The sequence below is a fragment of the Hydra vulgaris genome, chromosome 08 (assembly GCF_038396675.1).
Source record: "Hydra vulgaris chromosome 08, alternate assembly HydraT2T_AEP".
Classification (NCBI taxonomy): domain Eukaryota; kingdom Metazoa; phylum Cnidaria; class Hydrozoa; order Anthoathecata; family Hydridae; genus Hydra; species Hydra vulgaris.
Window position 1 is genome coordinate 62,907,501 of NC_088927.1, and position 23,249 is coordinate 62,930,749.

General features: G+C 24.6%; 1 protein-coding gene across 1 annotated transcript in view; it reads left to right on the plus strand.

Annotated features, from left to right (window-relative positions):
* The window catches only part of LOC101236459 (TATA element modulatory factor), a 37,016-nt gene that overhangs the window by 8,940 nt on the left and 4,827 nt on the right, over window positions 1–23,249 (plus strand). The window contains exons 2-18 of the mRNA XM_065804141.1: window positions 5,603–6,651; window positions 7,040–7,143; window positions 7,219–7,336; window positions 7,613–7,668; window positions 9,024–9,100; window positions 9,590–9,686; window positions 10,774–10,859; window positions 10,936–11,062; window positions 12,739–12,790; window positions 13,043–13,141; window positions 13,246–13,338; window positions 13,451–13,505; window positions 13,617–13,718; window positions 15,385–15,577; window positions 18,998–19,067; window positions 20,980–21,138; window positions 21,354–21,500. Coding sequence (XP_065660213.1) covers window positions 5,603–6,651; window positions 7,040–7,143; window positions 7,219–7,336; window positions 7,613–7,668; window positions 9,024–9,100; window positions 9,590–9,686; window positions 10,774–10,859; window positions 10,936–11,062; window positions 12,739–12,790; window positions 13,043–13,141; window positions 13,246–13,338; window positions 13,451–13,505; window positions 13,617–13,718; window positions 15,385–15,577; window positions 18,998–19,067; window positions 20,980–21,138; window positions 21,354–21,500 — 2,684 coding nt within the window. The remainder of the gene's footprint in view (window positions 1–5,602; window positions 6,652–7,039; window positions 7,144–7,218; window positions 7,337–7,612; window positions 7,669–9,023; window positions 9,101–9,589; window positions 9,687–10,773; window positions 10,860–10,935; window positions 11,063–12,738; window positions 12,791–13,042; window positions 13,142–13,245; window positions 13,339–13,450; window positions 13,506–13,616; window positions 13,719–15,384; window positions 15,578–18,997; window positions 19,068–20,979; window positions 21,139–21,353; window positions 21,501–23,249) is intronic.

Below are 23,249 nucleotides of genomic sequence, written 5' to 3' on the forward strand. Positions count from 1 at the left end.
CATAATTTTTGTGGCTTTTTTTTATATCTATATCATGAAAAAATACAAATTTTTTTTTATGGTTTCTCCTGTGGTGGGTCCCATGAGTCTAAAATACCAAATTTTCAAATTTTTATACATATGGAGGAGGCAGGGTCACTTACAAATATTTAAAAAATACCATAAGAGTTATTTTTGTAGCCTGATATATCAGATTTTAGATTATGTTTTATTTTTTTTGCAAAAGATGATGGAATTTAACCTGAAATTTAGCTTAATTATGTTCTTCATTTCTAAAAGTTTCAATGAAGTCTTGACCAAGTTTAATAGCATGTTCTGCAATTTTATTTACAATGAGAAGACCATTTTTAAATATAATATTACCAGGAAATAAGTCCCAGTTTAATGAACTGATTTTCAGCCATTCTCTCATGTAATGTTATTTTTTAATAAATCAAAGAAAAACCAGCTTTCAAGACCAATAAAATCTTAATTTGTTATTTTATTTTCATTGTCGATAAAAATTTCAGAACTCAGTTTTCCCATCTTATAACTGGCAGGCTTAGCTGTTTGAGGTAATTTAAGAGTTAATTTATGGAACTGATCTACAGGTAAACATTTATCAGCAAGACACATCACCACAAATCTTTCATTTAAATACTAGTTGTATTCCAAATTTCACTTTATGTAATTCCAAAACTTCCGGAATTCATTTTTCGATAAAAATTGGATTCCCTATATAAATACTTGTAGTCATTGTTGGAAACATATTATTGAGGCAATTTTGAATAATATTAAATGGTTCAGAAGTTTTTATAAAAAACTTTATTATTATAACTTATTGTCAAATGCATTAATCTATATAGGACAATCAAACCAACTTGCTTTTCCAAAAAAGTGGTAAAAAAGGTAAAAATATATATTAAATAGCATTTTAATATAATTAGCACCTGATATTTTTATCAATATTACCAAAAGGAATTCTTATTTTTTGCCAAATTAACTTTACTTTGTAAATTACACATGGTAAACATTTTATGAGACAACCGCCTATTTCAGCATGTTGAGCAGTAAAAAAATCACTAATTGGACATGAAGCTATATTAACTGAAGATATGTTTTAGACTCTTAGCATAAAATCTCTGTAATGATAATATTGCAATGCAGTTTTCTTAGTTGGCAATCAGTCTCAGGTATTGTTCTAATTCTTTTTCCACAAGAAAAAACTTCAAGATAAGATATTTTTTTGTAACTGTTGCTTGTTGACATTTTTTATTTACACTGAAATGAAAAATTTAAAATCATGTATTTTTTCAAACTTAATCACCCCCCCCCCCTCTCTTCCTTATGGTATTTTTGAATTATTTGTAAGTATTAGTACCCTGCCCCCACCATATATACAAAAATTAAAAATTTTTGTAATTTCATATTCCTGGGGCCAATCACGAAACCAAGGAGTAACCATGAAAAAAAATTATATATTTTTTTAAAAAATATTAAAAGGAACGATAAAATTTATATTATCAGCGTGGAAAATAAGAAATCGAAGGCGAACAATCAATTTGACCAGCTAAAACATGGATTTGTTAGTCGATTATTTTTTTTGGATGGTCAAAATTTTATTTTTTTGTTTGTTTAAATTTTCAAAATAGTTCTTAATGATCGAAACAAAACACACAAAAATAACCTAATGCTTAAAAATTAACAAACTCGTGTTCTTAATAAAATAATAATTTTAACTAAAATCAATACATGTTTTAAATTCAAACTTGCAAATAACTATCGTTCAAATTATCTGCTAATGTTAATTTGTTTAAAATAGCGCATGTATGCACAGTTTTTCATTCAATTAAAAAAGGAAGTTTGATATTATCCAAATAATTTAATGTTAAATTTTTTATTTAATATCAAAACAAATTTTATTAAATTAAAAAAAAATTTGAACTCATTATTTAATATTAAAAAACATTGTTTTATGAATGCTATTAAAAGATGAAAGCATTGTTTGTCTCTTTATTTGTCTACATTTAGATTGGTTGATGTTTGATGATCCTATCACAATTCAATAATAGAAAGATAAAGTAATTTGTAAAATCGCAATTGATAATTTTAAATTTATTTAAAAATAATTCATTCATTGCAATGGCTTTAAGTTAAACAAAAAAAAAAGTACAGTTAAGAGAAAATATTCTTACTTACAAATTTTAAATAATAATTTTATATCTCTAATTTTAATGAGTCGAGGTATAAAATATTTTTTTTATTTCTTCTCATTTTAAAAACTGTTTTAAAAAAATTAGTTATTAATAACCTTATTAACACTGGTGCAGCCATTGGAATTAGGAAAAATAAGTTCGGCAATAAATTGCTGACCTTAAAATGTTAGAGGTCAGCATCAGGTTGGCAAAAACATTTAACAAAGGGGTTACCATAAAACATAGAAATAAGGTTGGTAATTTTCTGCCAACCTCAGATACTTTTAGGAAGGCAATTAGGCGGCATTGTCAAAAAATATATATATATTTTTATATTATTATAAAAATACTTTATTAAATATTTTTATTAAAACAATAATAAAATAAGAACTTCAATCATTTATGAAGTTTTAAACTTATTTAAAAAGTATTTAAATATAATTTTAGTTTACATTAAGAAATGCGTTTATTTTAAATGATCATTATAATTAACTTTTTATTTTATTTAAAGCCTAAAAGTAAAATAAAAACTTTAAAAAAGATCTACAATTAAAAGTTATTCATTACATAACAATTTTATATATATATATATATATATATATATATATATATATATATATATATATATATATATATATATATATATATATATATATATATATATATATATATATATATATATAGAACCCTTAGATGTTGTCCGAAAGTTTTTTCCATATTTTGTTGACAAAAAGTAAAAATTAAAATGCAAGACCGGAGTTTTTTTTTTTTAATAATGATAGACTGCCTGCCCCAACCAAACCCTCAGTCGATGTAGCAGCACTCCCTTGCGGGTCAGGCTATTTGTCAGTCGATGTAGCAGCACTCCCTTGCGAGTCAGGCTATAAGATAGTCGATGTAGCAACACTCCGCGCATGATTTACAGTAAAAAAAATAAAAATAAAAACATTTTATTAAAAAAAATAAAAATAAAAACATTTTATTAAAAAAAATAAAAATAAAAACATTGTTTATATTGTTAAAAACATTCACAATGTTTTTAAAACATTCTGGTCAATTAAATTTGCGTTTTTGTGGTTTTTTTAAAAAACGATTTATTTGTAATTAAATTAATGGTTTTTACTTTCGTCCAACACGCAAATGTTGGACGAAAGTCAAAAGTAATTAAAAGTGACGTATGTGTTGGCGTAAGAATCACTTTTTTCCTTTCGCTCTTCCCAAAGCTAACAAACTATAGATCTATATATATATATATATATATATATATATATATATATATATATATATATATATATATATATATATATATATATATATATATATATATACATATACGCACACACACACATATATATATATATACATATATATCTGTATATATATACATATATATATTTATATATATATACACATATATCTGTATATATATATATATATATATATATATATATATATATATATATATATATACACATATATCTGTATATATATATATATATATATATATATATATATATATATATATATATATATATATATATATATATATATATATACAAATATATATCTGTATATATATATATATTTATATATATATATATATATATATATATATATATATATATATAGTTATATATCAAGCCTTCCCGGGAAGCATGTGCGGTTGCACGCCTTGTTCGTCCACGTATAAAGTAATTGTTTTAGACTAACTGACCATGGCAGTTCGCATCTTTTAACTTATAAAGCGTTTTAATAATTCGCGGTGAAAGGCTAAACTTACTTACAAAGAAAAAAATAGATAATTCTTAAATAAGGAAACAAAGTTGTAACAAAATATCAAGTTTAATTAAATAAACTAGAAAATTATTAATTAAAAAGAAGTTTTTTTATAAAATTTTTATACAATCGAGTCGTTGTTGAAAAAATCTCTTTTATAACGATTTAACAATAATTAAAAGTTTTGATATACAATTTATTCATGATTTTTATTAGTCCATATAATTTAGAAACTAATTTGCTATGTACAAGAAATTTTGTTAGTTTTTTTTCTTACGTTTATTCATTTATTACGTTTATTTGTTTATTACTTTTATTCGTTTTTATGTCTTTTCGCTTTTAAAAGCATTTTTGATGTATTTGATGTTTTTTCTCAATACTTATATATAATAGGAAAATAAGAAAATAAATTATTTATTTGTAAAAAAATATTATTTGATTAATAAATTTTGTTAATGACAGAATAAGTTAAATAAAAGAATAACTTCTTTAATAAATGTATTTACCGCATTTGATGCATGTATGAAATTGTTTCTTTTATATTGTCCAATTTCCAATGTTAATACAAGTTACTAGAGATAATGAACATAAGGATTTCTCTGTTTAAAAAAATGTATTTAAAAACTTAAACAAAAGTTTTAAATAAGCTCCTTAAAGTTTTGTTAAGAAAGTTCAGCAAGTTAACAATGCACTAGCCCACAAAATCTTGCAGCATCATTTCATTTTTTTACATTGAAAAACTTGTTAAAAAAAAATTTTCACAAATAAATAACAATTAGTTTTCTCGCTTTCCTGTCCATTGATAAAAACAGTAAAGCTTAGCAAAGACATTTAAAAAAAAATTTAAAACTGTCCACATTTCTAGCGCAATTTTTTTAATAATAATTCACCTCCCCAAGGCCGAGAAGGCCAGATGAGGAGGCTACTTGTTGTTATAACCCTCTCTCAACTCTATAACTCCGAAACACGAACCTTGACGAACAAGGTCGCTGCATAAAGAAACAAGTTGGGTGCGGTACTACCAGGAATCGAACTCGGAACCCCTTGCTTATAAAGCGAGTACTCTACCACTACACCACTACCGCATTTATAAATTATTTCATTCCAATTTATAAAGTATTTCTTTTTTATAAAGTATTTATTTATAAAGCATTTCTTTCCAATTTATAAAGTATTTCCTTTGTATTCTGATTGAAAAAATTGTAGATCAAAAATTATTTTTATTTTTGTTATATTCATATCTACTTTTTTCCTTGACTTGTATCAATTTTGGTAGTGGAAAATAACAAACACCGTATATTATTTTTTTGACAACAATTTTCTTTTTTTATTAATAATTTTTTTTAGCTTTTATTTAGATTTTCTATTTCGTATAGTCTTTGGTTCTTTTCTTCAAGTATTGCTGATTAATTCTCTAGTTATTTTTCCGCGAATTTTTAAAATGCTTACTATTTAAAAATGTGGTCAAGTTGTCTAAAAAAGTTACTTTAAGCGTGGGCGTACAAAGTGTGCTGCCGCACACGCTTCCCAGAAAGGCTTTATATATATATATATATATATATATATATATATATATATATATATATATATATATATATATATATATATATACACATACATACATAAATATAAATTGATTTTTATTTGTTTAGCAACTTCAACCTCAACATCATATAACCACCGAAAAGTACAACCTCCTACTGTATCTTCTGCATCAAATCTTTCAACTGATACATTTTTTGATTCATTTTTTGAAAATTCACAAGCAGTTAGCAAAAAAAAAGACAAATTGAGCCATGTTTTGAGCACACCCAATGACAATTTTGAAAAGTCTAATAATGAATCTGAAAGACCCAATAAGCAGTTGCCGTCTAATGAATGGGCTGACTTTTCTATTGAAGCTACACTAAATTCTTCTGTAACAAAAGTAACAAACAATCTAGATGGTACAATTGTTGAAACAATAAAACCTATTCATTCAAAGAACAAAAAAGATAATAGCTTAATTAATATTTCTTTGAATGAAAAGAATAGTTTAGTCGAAAATACTGCAGATTGTTTGCAGGATGATCATAGCAGAGATTTGTTAAATGTTGAATTGACGGTGAACCAAATAAACGATGCTGAAAAAAGTAGTGTAAATGATATTCAAAATCAAAACTCTATTCCTTTAAATCAAAAATCTGAAGATTTCATCATTGAAGATCAAATTTTAAATACAGAAAATAAAATCACTTCTGATTTTAACCATTCCCTCGATAATTCTCTCATTTCATCTGATATTTTAGGAAACACATATGTTGGTCAGGAAAAGAGTACAGAAGAAAAATTTTTTGATCTTGAGACTGACCTAGAAAAAAAAGAAAACAATTTATGTGCTAATAATCATGAGAAGTATAACAATATTCCTAACTCTAAACAAGATGACAACTCTAATCACCATGACAATATTCCTTACTCTAATCCCCATGAAACTGTTTATAAAATTCTTGAATTAGATTGTCTAGATCAAAAAACAGAAATTACTTTTAATAGTGATATGAATAATTCTTCAGGCAATGAGAATGAACCTTTCCTTCTAAATAAAGATATAGAACAGTACAAGGATGTAATCAAACTAACAGAAGAAAGTGAATATTTGGATTTTCATCAAACTCATCATAATGATTCATCTCAATTTAATGTGTTAGAATACACCGAGGTAATTTTAATTATTAATTTTAATTATTTTTTTAATTAATTGTTTTTTTATTTTTATTTTTTATTTATAATTACCTAGGTTTTTTGTTTATTTTGAGTTGTAATAAAAAGTATTTTATAATTTTCTTTTGTAGTTTTTTTATTTTTTTATACTTTTATATTATTATAATATTTTTCTCTGAAACTTTAATTGTATTATAAATAATTTTAATTATTTATATACTAGTATTTATAATTATTTAATAACAACTTATATTTATTGTTATTGCAGTTAGTTATTAATGACTTATAGTTATTAGAAATAATAAAATACAGTTTTTTATAAACTATTTTATAAATGGTTTTATTTTTTGTAACCGTTTTTCTGAATAAAAATTATTGAATGTTAGGAAATTGCACAACTAAAGTGTATTCTTGAAGCTCGTGAAAATAAAATGGTTGAGTTGAGTCACGAAAATATACGCTTAAATGAACTTAACAGTGCATACAAAATGTAAAATTTTATAACTTGTTTACAGTAATAAAAAAATAATCTATATTATTTAGAAATCAAAATTTTTTTATTAAGTCAGCTGGAGCAATGTGAGACTTTATTAAAGCAGAAGAATAAAACAGATGAAGAATCATTTAATCAGTTAAAAAAAACACTTAATGAAACAGAAAGCAAGTTTCAGCTTGTTATTAAGGTAGGGTATATATTTTTATCAAAATCAGAAATTTCCAAGCAGCAGTTCATAACCCTGAGTGATTTCTATATCCACTAGCTCTCTATCAACTGTTTTGTAAAAAAAATTTGAAATATTCCAGATAAAAAAAATTACCATTTTTTATATTATACCATATTTGATTTACCATATATTACCATAATTATTTTTTTTAAATATATTATACCATATTTCAAATGTAATTAATTGACACTGGAAAAATTTAAGTGAGATTTATTTGGACTTTTAATATTAAAGGAACGCGATGCTTTAAAACAAAAGTTAGCAACAGCAGAACAGCAAATTCAAAAAAGGTTTTCATTTTGTTTTAATTTTATAATTACTATGTACACACCACACACACACACACTTGCACACGCACACACATATATAAAGATATATATATATATATATATATATATATATATATATATATATATATATATATATATATATATATATATATATATATTTATATATATATATATATTTATATTTTTGGTTCTCCGAGTCTGTATAATGTTAGTCGCAATCTGCAGACTTGATAATATATTGTATGTGTGTTTAATTCATATTAGTTTTGGTATATGGCCAATATTGTATAATTTTTTGCCACAATCACCAAATCATGTTAATTGTATAACTTTTTACTAAATCCCCAAAAAAAGTTTGTGATACTATTAAAGATAAAGTAAAAAAGAGATTTGCGATGATTTCATTTACCGAAACTGTTATGAATTAAACACGCATGAAATAAATTGCACTGCATATTGCATATATAAATGCATATGTATACATTTATATATATCAGTGTTTCGCAGGAAGGCGTGTGATCACATGTCATTATATGACCAGGCAAATCGCATTTTGCTTTAAGGATTTGACTGCGGCTATTTCCAAAAACAATTCAAAAACGCACTGAATGAAAAATATTCTGAATTATATCTTATGTGAAATAAATTGCTTCGAAACTTCTTAACAAATGTTTTTACATTAGTGAAACCCTTTTAAATAAAGTAACAATTTACTGATAATGATTTTTTTTAAAGTGTCATTGACAGTTGCATTTATTACGCATCAACATACTAACAAATAAAACATGCTCCAATACTTCTTAACCGTGACAATGGCATTAAAATTTCTACAAACAGTTGGAGACCTCTGTTTAAAAAAGTTATCCAAAAAAATGGAATCAAATAATATTTGCTAGTTTTATATTTATGTTATTATGTAATCATTTATGGCTTCTTTTTAATGTCTTCTTTGACGTTTTTTATGTAATATTTGTAACGGTTTTTTTTTTAATTATGTTTTACGTCTAATGTGATCTGTGCAAAAGCAGATCGAAATATTACGAAGAATAAATTTAGTTTGTACGCAGCTGTTTTTTATGTTTTATATTCAAATATATATATATATATATATATATATATATATATATATATATATATATATATATATATATATATATTTAATAAAAATATATATGTATTTTTATTAAAGAAAAACATTGATATATATATATATATATATATATATATATATATATATATATATATATATATATATATATATATATATATATATATATATATATATATATATATATAGATATATATATATGTATATGTATATGTATATATATGGAATAAAGTAAGAATAATTTTAGTGAAAAAGATCTCCAATTGTCACTAACTCAATCAGTAGCAGAGAAAGAAGAAACTATTAAAGCTTTGTTAGAAGAAGGTGAAACATTTTTTTTTAAAATTTATAAGAATAAAACGATATATATTACAAGTCAACTACTGCTGTATTATATATACTATTTGTATTGTATTTAATGTTAATGTGTATGCTTTAATATAATAATAATGATATTATATATAACTTATTATACATGTTGCTATATTATGATTATACTTATACAGCAATAATCTATTAGTTTTAATATGATATATACATGGCTTTTTAAAGTATGATAACAATTAAATTCTTTATAAAATTTATATAATGAAATTAAAAGAAACATTGTTTCTTGTGTGTGTGTGTGTGTGTGTGTGTGTGTGTGTGTGTGTGTGTGTGTGTGTGTGTGTGTGTGTTATATTCACAAATTATTTGTTTGCAGTTAATATATGTATACATTTTTATTGCTTTGTTATCTTTATATCTTAATTGTGTACTAGGCAAGTTATTGTGTAAGGAGAAGGACTGTCTAAGAAAATATTTGTAATTTAGGGGAAGCATTATCTAAGAAAGAGCTAGAAAACAATATTAAAATAAAAAAATTAAGAGTAAAACTAAAGGAGTTTATGACAAAAAATGACAAACTCAGGTAAATTTCTAATTTTTTATGTATGTTTTTTCAAATAATAATAGTAACAATAAATATCATGCTCTTATATTGTTAAGGGCGCACATAGTTCCTACTTATTTTGTTTTTATAAAATATTTAAGAGATGTTTTTAAACAACTAAATTATTTCGTACTTTTTAATGAAAATTATCAATCATAACATAAAACAAAGAGTGTTTACATTAGGGTTGAAACACATTAGGATTTAGTGCAAAGTCCTCTGCTATTCATAATTGCAAAATGAGTTTTTATATGCAGATGATAGATTGAAGGGACAGTCATTGAAAGAATTTAAGGTAGAATGAGATATAAAGAGCTTTAGGTGAGGTAGGTGAAATAATTTTGATAGATTGAAGGGACAGTCATTGAAAGAATATAAGGTAGAATGAGATATAAAGAGCTTTAGGTGAGGTAGGTGAAATAAGAAAATAAGAGCTTAGGTTAGGTTAGATGAAATAAGACAAAAGTTTTTATAACATCAACCATTTTTGTCTCTTCATATTTTCTGCAGTAAAGTCTGACAGAGCAAGCAGAAAACTGAATAGTGCAATGGTGTGCATTTGAAGTAAGTTTATTTTGTTGCATAGTTATAAAATTCGAATCCTTGTGCATTTAGTTGGATATTTGTCGATGTTGTATAGATACTTTTCTACCCTGTTAAAACATCTTAGGTGACTTTAAATGTTGCACCTCCAACTAAAAAGCTATTGGCTTTTTAATGTCACATGGATATTAATTACAAAATTTTTTTAAAGTTTTAAAAGAATAATTTTAATATAGTTTTTTTTTGTTGCTTTCTTTTTTCCCTCAATATTCAAAGTTTAAGTTTTTGAAAAATTCTCAAGAATTCAGCATTTGCTAAAGCATATGCTAAGCATTAGAATAGAGCCAATATATTCTAAATGTACATTCTTAAAAAAAAACTTAATTTTATCCTCCAAATTTTTTATAATATTCTCAAGAAACAGCATAATAACAACAAGTTAACAGTTTTTTGGTTATTTTGAAATAACTTATACAAATTCATGCTTTTGTTAGTTACCAAGTATTTATATTTATTTTTTTAGTACCACAATTGGTGAGCTGAATACAGAAATTCAAAAAGTTAATGATATGTTGGTAGAAAAAGAAAAAGAAAATCAACAGCAAGAAGGTTTTATTATTTTATGTCATAAAACAGTATTTTACAATGCACACACTGAAATATATTAAGAAAATTTTTTCTACAGCTGAAATATTAAAGCTGCAAAAAATGACAGATTTACAAGAAGATGAAATAACTGCTCTAAAAGAAAGTATTGATGAAAATGATGAAAAATATAAGGCAATGGAAACCTCTATCCAAGTTGCTTATAGGTATTATTTTATATGATAATATTTGATTAATTTTTTCTTAATTCAAAAGCAGCATGCAGCTCAATTATTATTTTTTATTTTATTTATTTAACAAATACACTTAACTCATGTCATCACTGACAACTAACAGTTGTCTGTGATGACTACACTACCATATAATTATTTGCTTGTTTTTAATTTAATTTTAAATAATTGCTAACTTAATTTTATCTGATGCTAACTTAGCAATATATTAGATACAACTTAACAGTTGATTGGATATAACTTAGCAATGAATTGGATATAAATTAGCAATAGATTAGGTATATGGTTTCATTAAAAGATCAATATTGAAAGATCCAATAAGAAAAAGTTGTTGAATAAAGTTATACAAAACTTAAAAAAACATTCAGAGTATTCAAAAAAATAGTATAACTGATATGTATACTGAGAAAAAGTTACTTTGGCTGCAATGTTGATTTCTTTTTGTTATTTGCTGTTACTTTATTCATAGTTTAAATTATTAAATAGAACAATAGACTTAAAGATAATATTTAAATTATTAAATAGAACAATAGACTTAAAGATAATATTTTTGCATTGACTCAACCTAAGCAATGAGGTATGCAATTGCTTCACCTTGACTTTTTTAAAAAGTTTTGATTTTCTTATAAAGTTGTAACTAGGGGGTTTCTATATGGTCTTGACAATTCACACTATAAGCACTGACAAGACACTATCAATATTCTGACAATCTATAGTGGGATGCAGTTTACATCTCTTTAAGATTAATATTGATAGAAAAGGATAGAGATGATGTTGAGACATCATCTCTAGCCTTTACTCAACCAAGAGTATCAAAGCGATTAGTATTGATTTCTCCTAGTAAAGAAAATAGTCTTTCAAGACAGCAGAACATGTGGCAGGTTGTACTGATGCACAGTGGCAGTACACAGTACAGATGCACATGTGGCAGGTTGTACTGATACACAGAACATGTGGCAGGTTTGTACTGAATTGCATGTTACCAGCAGCAGAGTGATGATCTTGATCTGAAACACTAAGAACTGTATAAAGTACCAGGAACAAGTTCAAAACATTAAGAACTGTATGAAATACCAAGTACTAAAAAGTACATTACAAAAAAGAAATACTAGGAGAATACTAAGAAATACTAAAAAGAACATTACAAGAACCATATAAAATAAAACATAAATAATATAACGTATTAGGCACTGTGCAACTACACAAATTATGTGGAACTATATAAGTATGAGAAACTACATATACTACATAACTGCATAAAGTATATATATATATAGTACATATACATATATGAGCATATATATATGTATCAACTATACAAAGTTTCAAGTCTTACACAAAGTATTAAAAAACAATCTTTATGTATACTTAATATCTTTAATAGATTGAATAAAAAAATATTTATTAAATCTTTGTAAATTAAATCTTTTTTGTTTTATGTGAGTTTTTATGTTAGGATGTTTGATCCTTACATTTGACTTTAATGATTAATCAATTACATTACTTTCTTTTAATATATATGTACTTTACTCTTGTTTATTTTGTTTTATTTTGTATTAGTTGCGACTTTTATTAACATTTCTTTGCTATCAACTTTTTTCACTTTTATTAATTATATATTTATATTTATTTATTATATTTTTATATTTTAGTGAAATCAATAGGCTAAATTTAGAAAAAGCTCAAATGGAGTCAGAAGTAAATGTAAGTTTTTTACTTTTTACGTATTTACTTTTTACTTTTTATGTATGCAGGTTCTTCCAAATGCACTATATATAAGAGAGCTACCATATATACTTTATGTAAGTATATCGAAGATATGTGGTATATATGGAAAGTGGACTTAATGAATAATTAAAATAAACGAAGACCTATTTGTTTAACATGTTTGTTATTTAAACCATATTTTTAATAGAAATTCAATTTAATGAATTGAATTTAATGTTAATTTTCTAGGAAGGTCATGCTGCAATAGCTATGAAAAAAGAACTTGAGCTCAAAATTAGAGATCTTGAAAGATTATCTTCATTTGACCGAGAGGAACTCCAAAGACAAGTATATATTTTGTTTATATTTTTAAGTATGTACTTAATAGCAATTTGCTTGATAGTTGTAGAAAAAAGTTTAATTTGGTTGAACTCATTTTTGTAAATGCTTAGATGGATGACTTACAAATGGCATATTCTCGTCTTGAGCAACAATCAGCGAGACAAGAAAATTATTTGAAAAGAGAAATACAAGACCTTCTTAAAGTAAATTTTTTAAACACTTTGAATTTTTTAAGCTCTAAAATCTCTAATAGTCTCTACAAGCTTTAAAGCAATAAATTATTATAGTCACTGTTTTGTTTTTCAAATATTATAGAGGTTAGAGGAAGGTGAGAACAGGAACCAAGAACTTCTACAAAGTGTATCTACAGGTAGAACTAGCAAAGTTTGGAAAATTTTTATAGTAAAAAAATTCAATTTTAAAATCTAATAGTTTCATCAATAACTGATATATTTTATATATATTTTTAAATTTATTTTAGCTACCAAGCCTCTATTGCGCCAAATTGAAAATTTACAAACAAGTCATTCCAAACATGTGGAAAATTGGGAAAGAGTAGAGTTTAATCTTACTAGCCGTTTAGGTAATTTTTTTATCAAAATAATTTTTTCATGGATATTTTTATAAAAAGTTTCTTTGAATGACAGATTTTAAGATGACAAAAAGTTCTTTTTAAAATTTGTCATATTTTTCATTTAGTTAAATATAATCAATGTAATTACTATTTACATATGGTAGGTATTTCAATGCCATACAAGTTGTTTATGGTGGATTATCAACACCATACATGTTATGTATGTTGGATTATCAACACTATACAAAATGCCATTACATAATTTGTGGGTTTAGTTTGTGGATTTTAAATCCACAACTTAAACCTTATTTAAAATCTTGAACCACAAAAATTAGTACACATCAAAACTTTTGCATTATTTCGAGGACTACAGCAAGCTAGAAAGTTAATTCAAACTAAAAATTCACAACGCTCACAAATTGTTATAGCAATAACTGGGACAGGAGAAACTACCAGATATTTTTACATTTTGATGGCTCAAATATAATATAAATTCAATAGGAAAATCAAAATAATAGCCTATAAGTTTTTCTTCCGATTTGAAAATAAGACTGAGTGCATGTTTAACTTTTAAAACATTTTTATTCAGGGTTTAACAAATTTTAAACATGATCATGCATAGTATTGTTTATCCCACATGCATGTTTGTAAACTATATTACAAACAGTAAAACCAATTGTTGGATTAATAATAATAAATAAAGTTGAAAACACAGATTATAGGTTTTATTTCAGGTAATTCTGGTCTACAGGTCTCTGTGAACTGAGAAAATAATTAAAGTGTAAAAGTTGTTTAGAAAAAGTTGCATAGTATTATTTGTATCGGTCATTGCTTAGAGCTTGCGCTATGTGTTGCATAGTATGTTGCTCAGAGCTTGCACAATAGAATGTTTTGTTAAAAATAATTTTTGATGATGTTGATGAAATGCTTCTACGTTTATATTATCATAAAATGGCACCAAAAAAACTTAGTTAGCTAAAAGAGATTCTCAGTACTTACAAAGAAAGAATGAAATTTAAGGGTTGTGGAGTCTAACCCAAGAAATATAACAGACCAGACTAATTTTCGACAGAACAGAAATATAACATACTAGATTAATTTTCCACAGAAAAGAAACATAACAGACTAGATGAATTTTCCACAGAAAAAAAACCCAGCAGACTATATAAGTTTTACACAAAAATAACATATAACAGACTGAATTTTCCACAGAAATGAAATATAACAGACTGATTGAATTTTCCACACAAAAAAAGTACAACTGACTATATGAATTTTCCGCATCTGCAAGTTTTAATTTTGAAAGTATCTTTTAACGATGATGAATATCATTTTTACAACAGAGTTAAAAAATTAACTTGTGTCATGTCAAGTAATTATTTTTCCTTTTATATTGCATTGCATGATGATAAAAAACATTTATATTTTTAATCTTAAAATTATGTTTATTATTTTTTTTTAAATTTAATTAATTTTTTTTTTCTTCAACTTTTCTTTTATCTTATAATAAATATTTACAAAGTATGATAAACATTTATAAAGTATAATAAATATTTATAAAGTATAATAAATATTTATAATGTATAATAAAAACAAACTTATAAGTTTTTTACTGTAAGAATAAAACTAAAAAAATTAGAAGATTAAAAAAAAATTTGATGCAATTATATATCAGGTGATATGCAACAACAGTTAGCACTTGCAACTGAAAAAGAAAGATCTGCAACAGAATTAGCTGAAGAGTTAAAAGCAAAATGTAAGGCATTGGAAGTTGAATTTCGGAGAGTAAAACAAGAGAAGTCAATTTGTGATGAAATACTAGAAGAAGAACAGTCAAAAAGGAAAAGCATGGAGGAGGTTTTCAAAAGGTGAATATTTTTTTTTCTATACACTTACATTACATTAAAGGGATCCCCAACCTCTGAGGCATATTGTGCTCATATTAAACAGTATGATAAAAAAAAATGTTTAGGCTAAATTTTTTTGATAAAAGCAAAAGAATAAATGTATACCAAGAAAAACTAACTTTTTTATTTTAGTCTAAGCTTGTCTTCTACGTTTTGTTGTAGGCCAAAAATTCAACATTATATACGCCGCAATCTACAGACCGCAATCTACTGACCGCAATCTAGAGTTTAAGTACATGATGTCATTGATTTTTTTGTTTGTTACATAATCAATCTAATACACAAACAAACAAAATAATCATTGGCGTCATGTACTCTTAGGAATAAAATGCGCTTGAATAAATTATCAAGTCTGTAGATTGCAGTGTATATTATGCTGACTTTTTGGCCTACAACAAAACGGAGAAGGCGAGCTTCAACTAAGATAAAAAAGTTAGTTATTCTTGGTATGTATTTATTCTTTTTTTTTTAATCATTCTCTTTAATATGAGCACAACATGTCTCAGAAGTTTGGGATCCATTTAATCTTTGCTAAAAAAATTGAAAGAAAAAATGAACTTATTTTTAGCTAAAACTCAAGTGTAAAAAATAAAGTTGTATTATCAAATCAGTATAATCAATGCAATGTAATCAATATTTGTAAATTTAAAAATGTCTAATGTTAATGTTTGTAGTTGTTATATTTATATAATAATGTTTTTATCGAGTTTATAGTAATAATAAACTTTTATTACAACACTTTAATAATAAAATTTTAAAAGTTACTTAAAATGTCATTATATTGAATCATAACCACTGGAGGTTGGATGTGGATTGAACCACTGGAGGGGATGGAGGGGCAGAGTAAAAAGTAATAATTGTCAATTATAACGTTTCATTTTAATGCAGTTTTTTATTTGTTTTGTTTTGTTGAAAAAAGATAAGTCAAATATGCAAAAAATTAAAGAATGTTGAGCAAAATTTATGTTGATCAAAATGGTTTACAAAAGCAGTCAAACAAAAGTTTATTATTGATTTAATACTGAGATGTACTTAGACTTTTACCTAATCTTTTGTTAAACTTTTATTAAACTTTGCGTTTGTAAAACAACTTCTATATTCAGATATTATACTTGATGCTATTTTAATGCCATTATTTTGTTTTAACCTAAATAGCCTTTGTGCATTTGGAGTTTCTTTTACAATAGCTTCTTGATACCAGTTTGGCTGAAATTTTTTTTTCTTTTGTTTTCACATGGCACAAGAGATGCTAGTTCTTTAAAGCAGTGCCCATCTTTAGAGCAGTGCCCATCTTTAGAGCAGTGCCCATCTTTAGAGCAGTGCCCATCTTTAGAGCAGTGCCCATCTTTAGAGCAGTGCCCATCTTTAGAGCAGTGCCCATCTTTAGTGCAGTGCCCATCTTTAGAGCAGTGCCCGTCTTTAGAGCAGTGCCCATCTTTAGAGCAGTGCCCATCTTTAGAGCAGTGCCCATCTTTAGTGCAGTGCCCATCTTTAGAGCAGTGCCCATTTTTAGAGCAGTTTAAATAACCTAATATATAACAATAAACTAACAAAAATTATAAATTTAGCCAACCAAAAAATTAATCAGTCTGAAAATAAAACATCTGACTGGGATTCTCTTAAAAAAGAAGTTAAAATTTTTTCCAAAAAATTCAGCAAAACGGAGGCAAGAAAGAGTCGTCAAGAAGAATATAATTCTAAAAAACAGCTAAAAAACTCTCAAAAAAGCGCCTTTTAATCCCACAATGAAACATCTTAGCGAAAACCTTAAAATAAAGCTTCAAACCTTTGAGATAAACAAATTAAACGGTGCAAAACTAAGGGCTAAAATAAAATGGCGAAAAATGCAGCAAGTTCTTTTTTCAACTTGAAAAAGCTAAAATTTTTAAATTGATTTTGTGAATGGTTTCTAAGAAAGATTAAAAATAAAAATTAAAGATTAAGAAGAGATTAAAAATAAAAAAATAAAATTAAAAAAATGATATTTATGGTTTTGTAAAACATTAGATGTTTGGTCTAACAATCTTTGCCACCTGCCACAATCTTTGCCACTTAAGGGAAACTGAAGCAACAGGAAAAATTGTTAAATAAATTTTGTCAGTTACTTTTACTTTTGCAGCAAGGATGATAAAGAAGAAGAAAAGCGAGGATGACAAAGAGCTGACATCGTTGTTTGAATATATTTGTTTATTTTAGTTAAATTTTTTGTTAAGATAAACAAAGCTTGATATAGTTATTAAATTTTTGTTTTTAAGTTTGTACTATTCACCTTTAAGTTTGTACTATTCACCTTTAAGTTTGTAGCATTCACCTTTATGAACTTTAGTCCCAATATCAAAATTGTGGATCTGTAAGTAATAATTAAGGAAAAACTGCAAAATTAGACCTAGTAAAATATATTTTGTTTTTAATATAGTTTTTTTAAGTAATTTGTGCTTTAGATAAGTTTTACCTTCAAAATGAATTATGTTGGAATAATGGGATTCTTCTATGTCTTATTTAGCAGTTAGGGCAGTCACCTTTGCAGTTTTTTTATCTTTCTTAATGCAGTAGAAGTACTGAATTTGCATTTAGTGATATGAACTCCATTATTATGAAGATTGATAAAAAATGTTTTTTTATTTATGTATTTTAATTATGATTATACTTGTTTTTATATTTAAAAATGTTATTTTTTAAGCGTTGTAAAATATTTCATTTTTCCATACAAGTGAATGCATGTTTTTTTTAAATACAAATGATTTAAAATGACATAATGAAAAAAATTCATATAATTTGCAATCTTTGCAAAGTTGTCTGTCAATCATTATCTTGGTTTATAAACTTCATCTTTTCTCTTTCAGTAACTTCCAACGCAAATAGTTGTTGCTTGCGGCTTTGTTGGAAGTGATGTTTAAAAAAATAGTTACAATATACTATGTTTTATTTTTATTTAAATGTTATTATGTTTTATATCATTAATATATTGTCAATAAATAATAGTTGATGATTTTTATTATGTGTATATTGTTATTTTATTTTCAGACATTTATTTTGTTTAATAATTTATTTTTAGCATGCAATATTATTTTATATACAATATTTTTTTTTTGAATATTTTTCTTTATTAGTATACTAATAAGGAATAATATTCAATATTTATACTCCTAAATAAATAAAAAAATATTAAGACATTTTTTGTTTGATTTGCTGAAGTTTTTCAGACAATTAAGTGAAAAAAAAAATATTTTGTTAATATTTTCTTTCTGTAATAAAATATTTTTTTTTTTAAACTTTGTAAATAAATTTTAAGTTTTAAAAAAATTTTCATTTAATTTTTTTTCTAGTTTAAAATTTATATAAAAACTATTTAAAAGATTAAATTATAAGTTCTTTTTTTAGGGAGAAATCACAGAATAATGATATTATCAGTAATTTAAAGAAGATGTATGATGGAATATTAAATGAAAAAGTAATTTGAATTTCATTAAAATAAAAAAAAATTTAATAAAGTAGTTAATAAAAGAATAATATTATTATAATAAGCTTTTATCTCTAATAATATTATTATAATAAGCTTTTATCTCTAATAATATTATTATAATAAGCTTTTATCTCTAATAATATTATTATAATAAGCTTTTATCTCTAATAATATTATTATAATAAGCTTTTATCTCTAATAATATTATTATAATAAGCTTTTATCTCTAATAATATTATTATAATAAGCTTTTATCTCTAATAATATTATTATAATAAGCTTTTATCTCTAATAATATTATTATAATAAGCTTTTATCTCTAATAATATTATTATAATAAGCTTTTATCTCTAATAATATTATTATAATAAGCTTTTATCTCTAATAATATTATTATAATAAGCTTTTATCTCTAATAATATTATTATGATAAGCTTTTATCTCTAATAATATTATTATAATAAGCTTTTATCTCTAATAATATTATTATAATAAGCTTTTATCTCTAATAATATTATTATAATAAGCTTTTATCTCTAATAATATTATTATAATAAGCTTTTATCTCTAATAATATTATTATAATAAGCTTTTATCTCTAATAATATTATTATAATAAGCTTTTATCTCTAATAATATTATTATAATAAGCTTTTATCTCTAATAATATTATTATAATAAGCTTTTATCTCTAATAATATTATTATAATAAGCTTTTATCTCTAATAATATTATTATGATAAGCTTTTATCTCTAATAATATTATTATAATAAGCTTTTATCTCTAATAATATTATTATAATAAGCTTTTATCTCTAATAATATTATTATAATAAGCTTTTATCTCTAATAATATTATTATAATAAGCTTTTATCTCTAATAATATTATTATAATAAGCTTTTATCTCTAATAATATTATTATGATAAGCTTTTATCTCTAATAATATTATTATAATAAGCTTTTATCTCTAATAATATTATTATAATAAGCTTTTATCTCTAATAATATTATTATAATAAGCTTTTATCTCTAATAATATTATTATAATAAGCTTTTATCTCTAATAATATTATTATAATAAGCTTTTATCTCTAATAATATTATTATAATAAGCTTTTATCTCTAATAATATTATTATAATAAGCTTTTATCTCTAATAATATTATTATAATAAGCTTTTATCTCTAATAATATTATTATAATTTTTATCTCTAATATTTTTTCTGTGCATTAGTGATTGTATACAGGTTTTAAATGGAGCGGTACAGTCAGCTATATTTAGGATGAGTCAGCCATATTTATGTAAAATGTGTAACAAAAGTTCTGAAAAAACTTTATCATACTTAAACAAGTATCTCCCTAGTTTCTTGTACTTATACAACCATCTCTATAATTTCTTGTAATTAAACAAGCAACTCCCTGATTTTTTATACTTAAACAAACATCTCTAATTTTCTTTCTCCTTAATTAAACAAATATCTCCTTATGTAAACAAACATCTCCTTAATCAAACAAACATCTCCTTACTTAAACAAACATCTCCTTACTTAAACAAACATCTCCTTACGTAAACAAACATCTCTATAATTAAACAAACATCTCCTTACGTAAACAAACATCTCAGGTTTTACTGTCTTTAATATTATTGAAAAATATTTTAAATATCATCTTGGATTATAAAAAACACACAAAGAAAAACTTATTGAATGAAATTAAAAAAAAAAAATGTTGTTTAAAATTTTCATTTTGTTTACTTTTTTGTTGTTGTTGTATTTTATTTTAAAGCTGTTACCTTTTTAGAAATGAACTAGCTCAATATGAATAAATATAATTATCAAATAAATTATCAAATTAAAAAATTTAATATTTTATTTTAGAAAAAGATTATTTTTTTTAGAGTTTGCTTGAAGACCAATTGGCTACTGAAAGATTGCATCATGAACATGAGATTTCTCAGTTAACGTTTAATCGTTCCAATGTTCAATCTAGCTCATTAAGTCGACAAATTAGCACTGACTCTCTTGTAAAATTAGATGATACTGGTCCATCACAAAAGGTGGCTAGTATAATTTTCTATAAAAAATATTTCTGTTCGGCTGATTTTATATAAATAAAAAATAAAATAAAAAGTAATTTGTTGTCTTTTTGATTTATTAATATTTTTTATATAATCTTTGGTTAAATTTTTAATTAGTTTGTATATTTTATTATTATTGTTTTTTTTTTCTTCTTTTTCAGTGCTAAGATTTATTTAAGTATAATTGCTTTTAGAATTCTTTTATACAATTATATCCTGATACATTGCCAAATAGCATTCAGGATTGGTCTAGTAGTATGCGTTCCACAACTACAACAGCATCATTAGAGCACATAGATATCCAACTTAGAAAACGAGATGGTGAACTTTTTTTGCTACGTGTAAGTTGTTTGCTTTGCAAATGATGATCTTTTACCTACTACTGGAAAGATTTAATCCACTACTGGATTAAATCTTTTTAACAGGGTGTAATTTTTTATGAGGGTGTAAGCTGTTGACATGATTTGATTATAAGATAATTGGATAAAAAGATATGTTCAAATTATTGCTTTTCAAAACTGATAAGAAATTGTTTGATAGACTGCCTGCCCCAACCAAACCCTCAGTCGATGTAGCAGCACTTCCTTGTAGCAGTAGGCTATAAGATCATTAGTGTAGCAGCACATCCTTGTAGCAGCAGGCTATAATATAGTCGATGTAGCAGCACTCTCTTGTAGCAACAGGCTATAAAATAGTCGATGTAGCAACACTCTTTTCTAGCAGCAGGCTATAAGATAGTCAATGTAGCAACACTCCAGGCATGTTTTACTGTAAAAAAAAAATTAAATGTTTGGAATGTCTTTATTTAAAAAAGTATAAAATAAAACATTCAGTATATTTTTAAAAACACTAAGTATATTATATTATTATTATAATTTAATGCTGTAGCTGATGGAAACACCAGCAAGTGTGAATTCCACACTTTGGCAGCCTTTTCATGTTTAAATTGAAGTTTTTCTTTAACAATGTTTTAATTTGTTCAGATTTTTGCATTGACAGCTTCTTCTGAGAATGAATTCTAAAATGGTGCAACTCTATTTCTTAAGAATTTATCTATAACTCCACTATTAATAATTTCTCTGTCATATCTAAACCCATGACCACTGGTATTTCAATTTTTAAACAATAGTGGATTGATAAGCTCAACTTTATCTATAAATATTTTAAACGTTTCTATCTTTATACATAAAGGTTTTTAGAGTAGGATGTATTTTAGTTGCTCGTCTTTGCAGTTTTTAAAAACATTCAGTACGTTTTTATAAATATTTTGAATGTTTTTAAAAACAGTCTAGTCTATTAATTTTCGTTTTTAAGGTATTTTAAAAAAATAATAATTTTAATTAGTTTCCTCAAATAAATAAATGTGTTTTATTATAATCTTATAAGCATTTACTTATGTTAAATTTCATTAACCATTCATTTGACCATTCAGTTAACAAATGTCATAATTAGATCATTATCTTTTTTTATAGCAGATATGATTTTAGCATCATCTGCATATAGTTTTGCAATTGAAGAGATACATTCAGAAAGATCATTGATATATAACAGAAAGAGAAGAGGGCCTAATACCGAACCCTGTGGTAAACCACTGCAAATCTCACACCAATCTGATATAATTTCACCAATTACCACTTTTTGTTTTCTGTTTTTAAAAAAAGTTTCAATCCAATTTAAAACATTGGGCACCTTATTAAATGCCTTGCAAAATCTAGGAACAATATATCAATTAGATAACCATTTTCAATTTCAATTGTAATAATATCAAAAGTTTCTAATAAGTTTGTAAGGCACCCTTTATTTTGTACAAATCTATGTTGTTGAATTATAATATATTATTTTCTATTACATAAATTATCAGCTTTTTTTAATAATTTTTTCCATTATCTTACTTGGTATCAATGTTAAAGAGATAGGTCTGTAATTGAGCGGATCCTTCTTGTCTCTTTTTTAAAAAGTGGTGTAATGTTTGCATATTTCCATAACTCTAGCAGTTCTTCTGAATGAATCGATTTCTTGAATGTTATAGATAAAGGTTTAGATAATCCTTCTGCACAATACTTTAACACATGACTGATGTTATCACAACC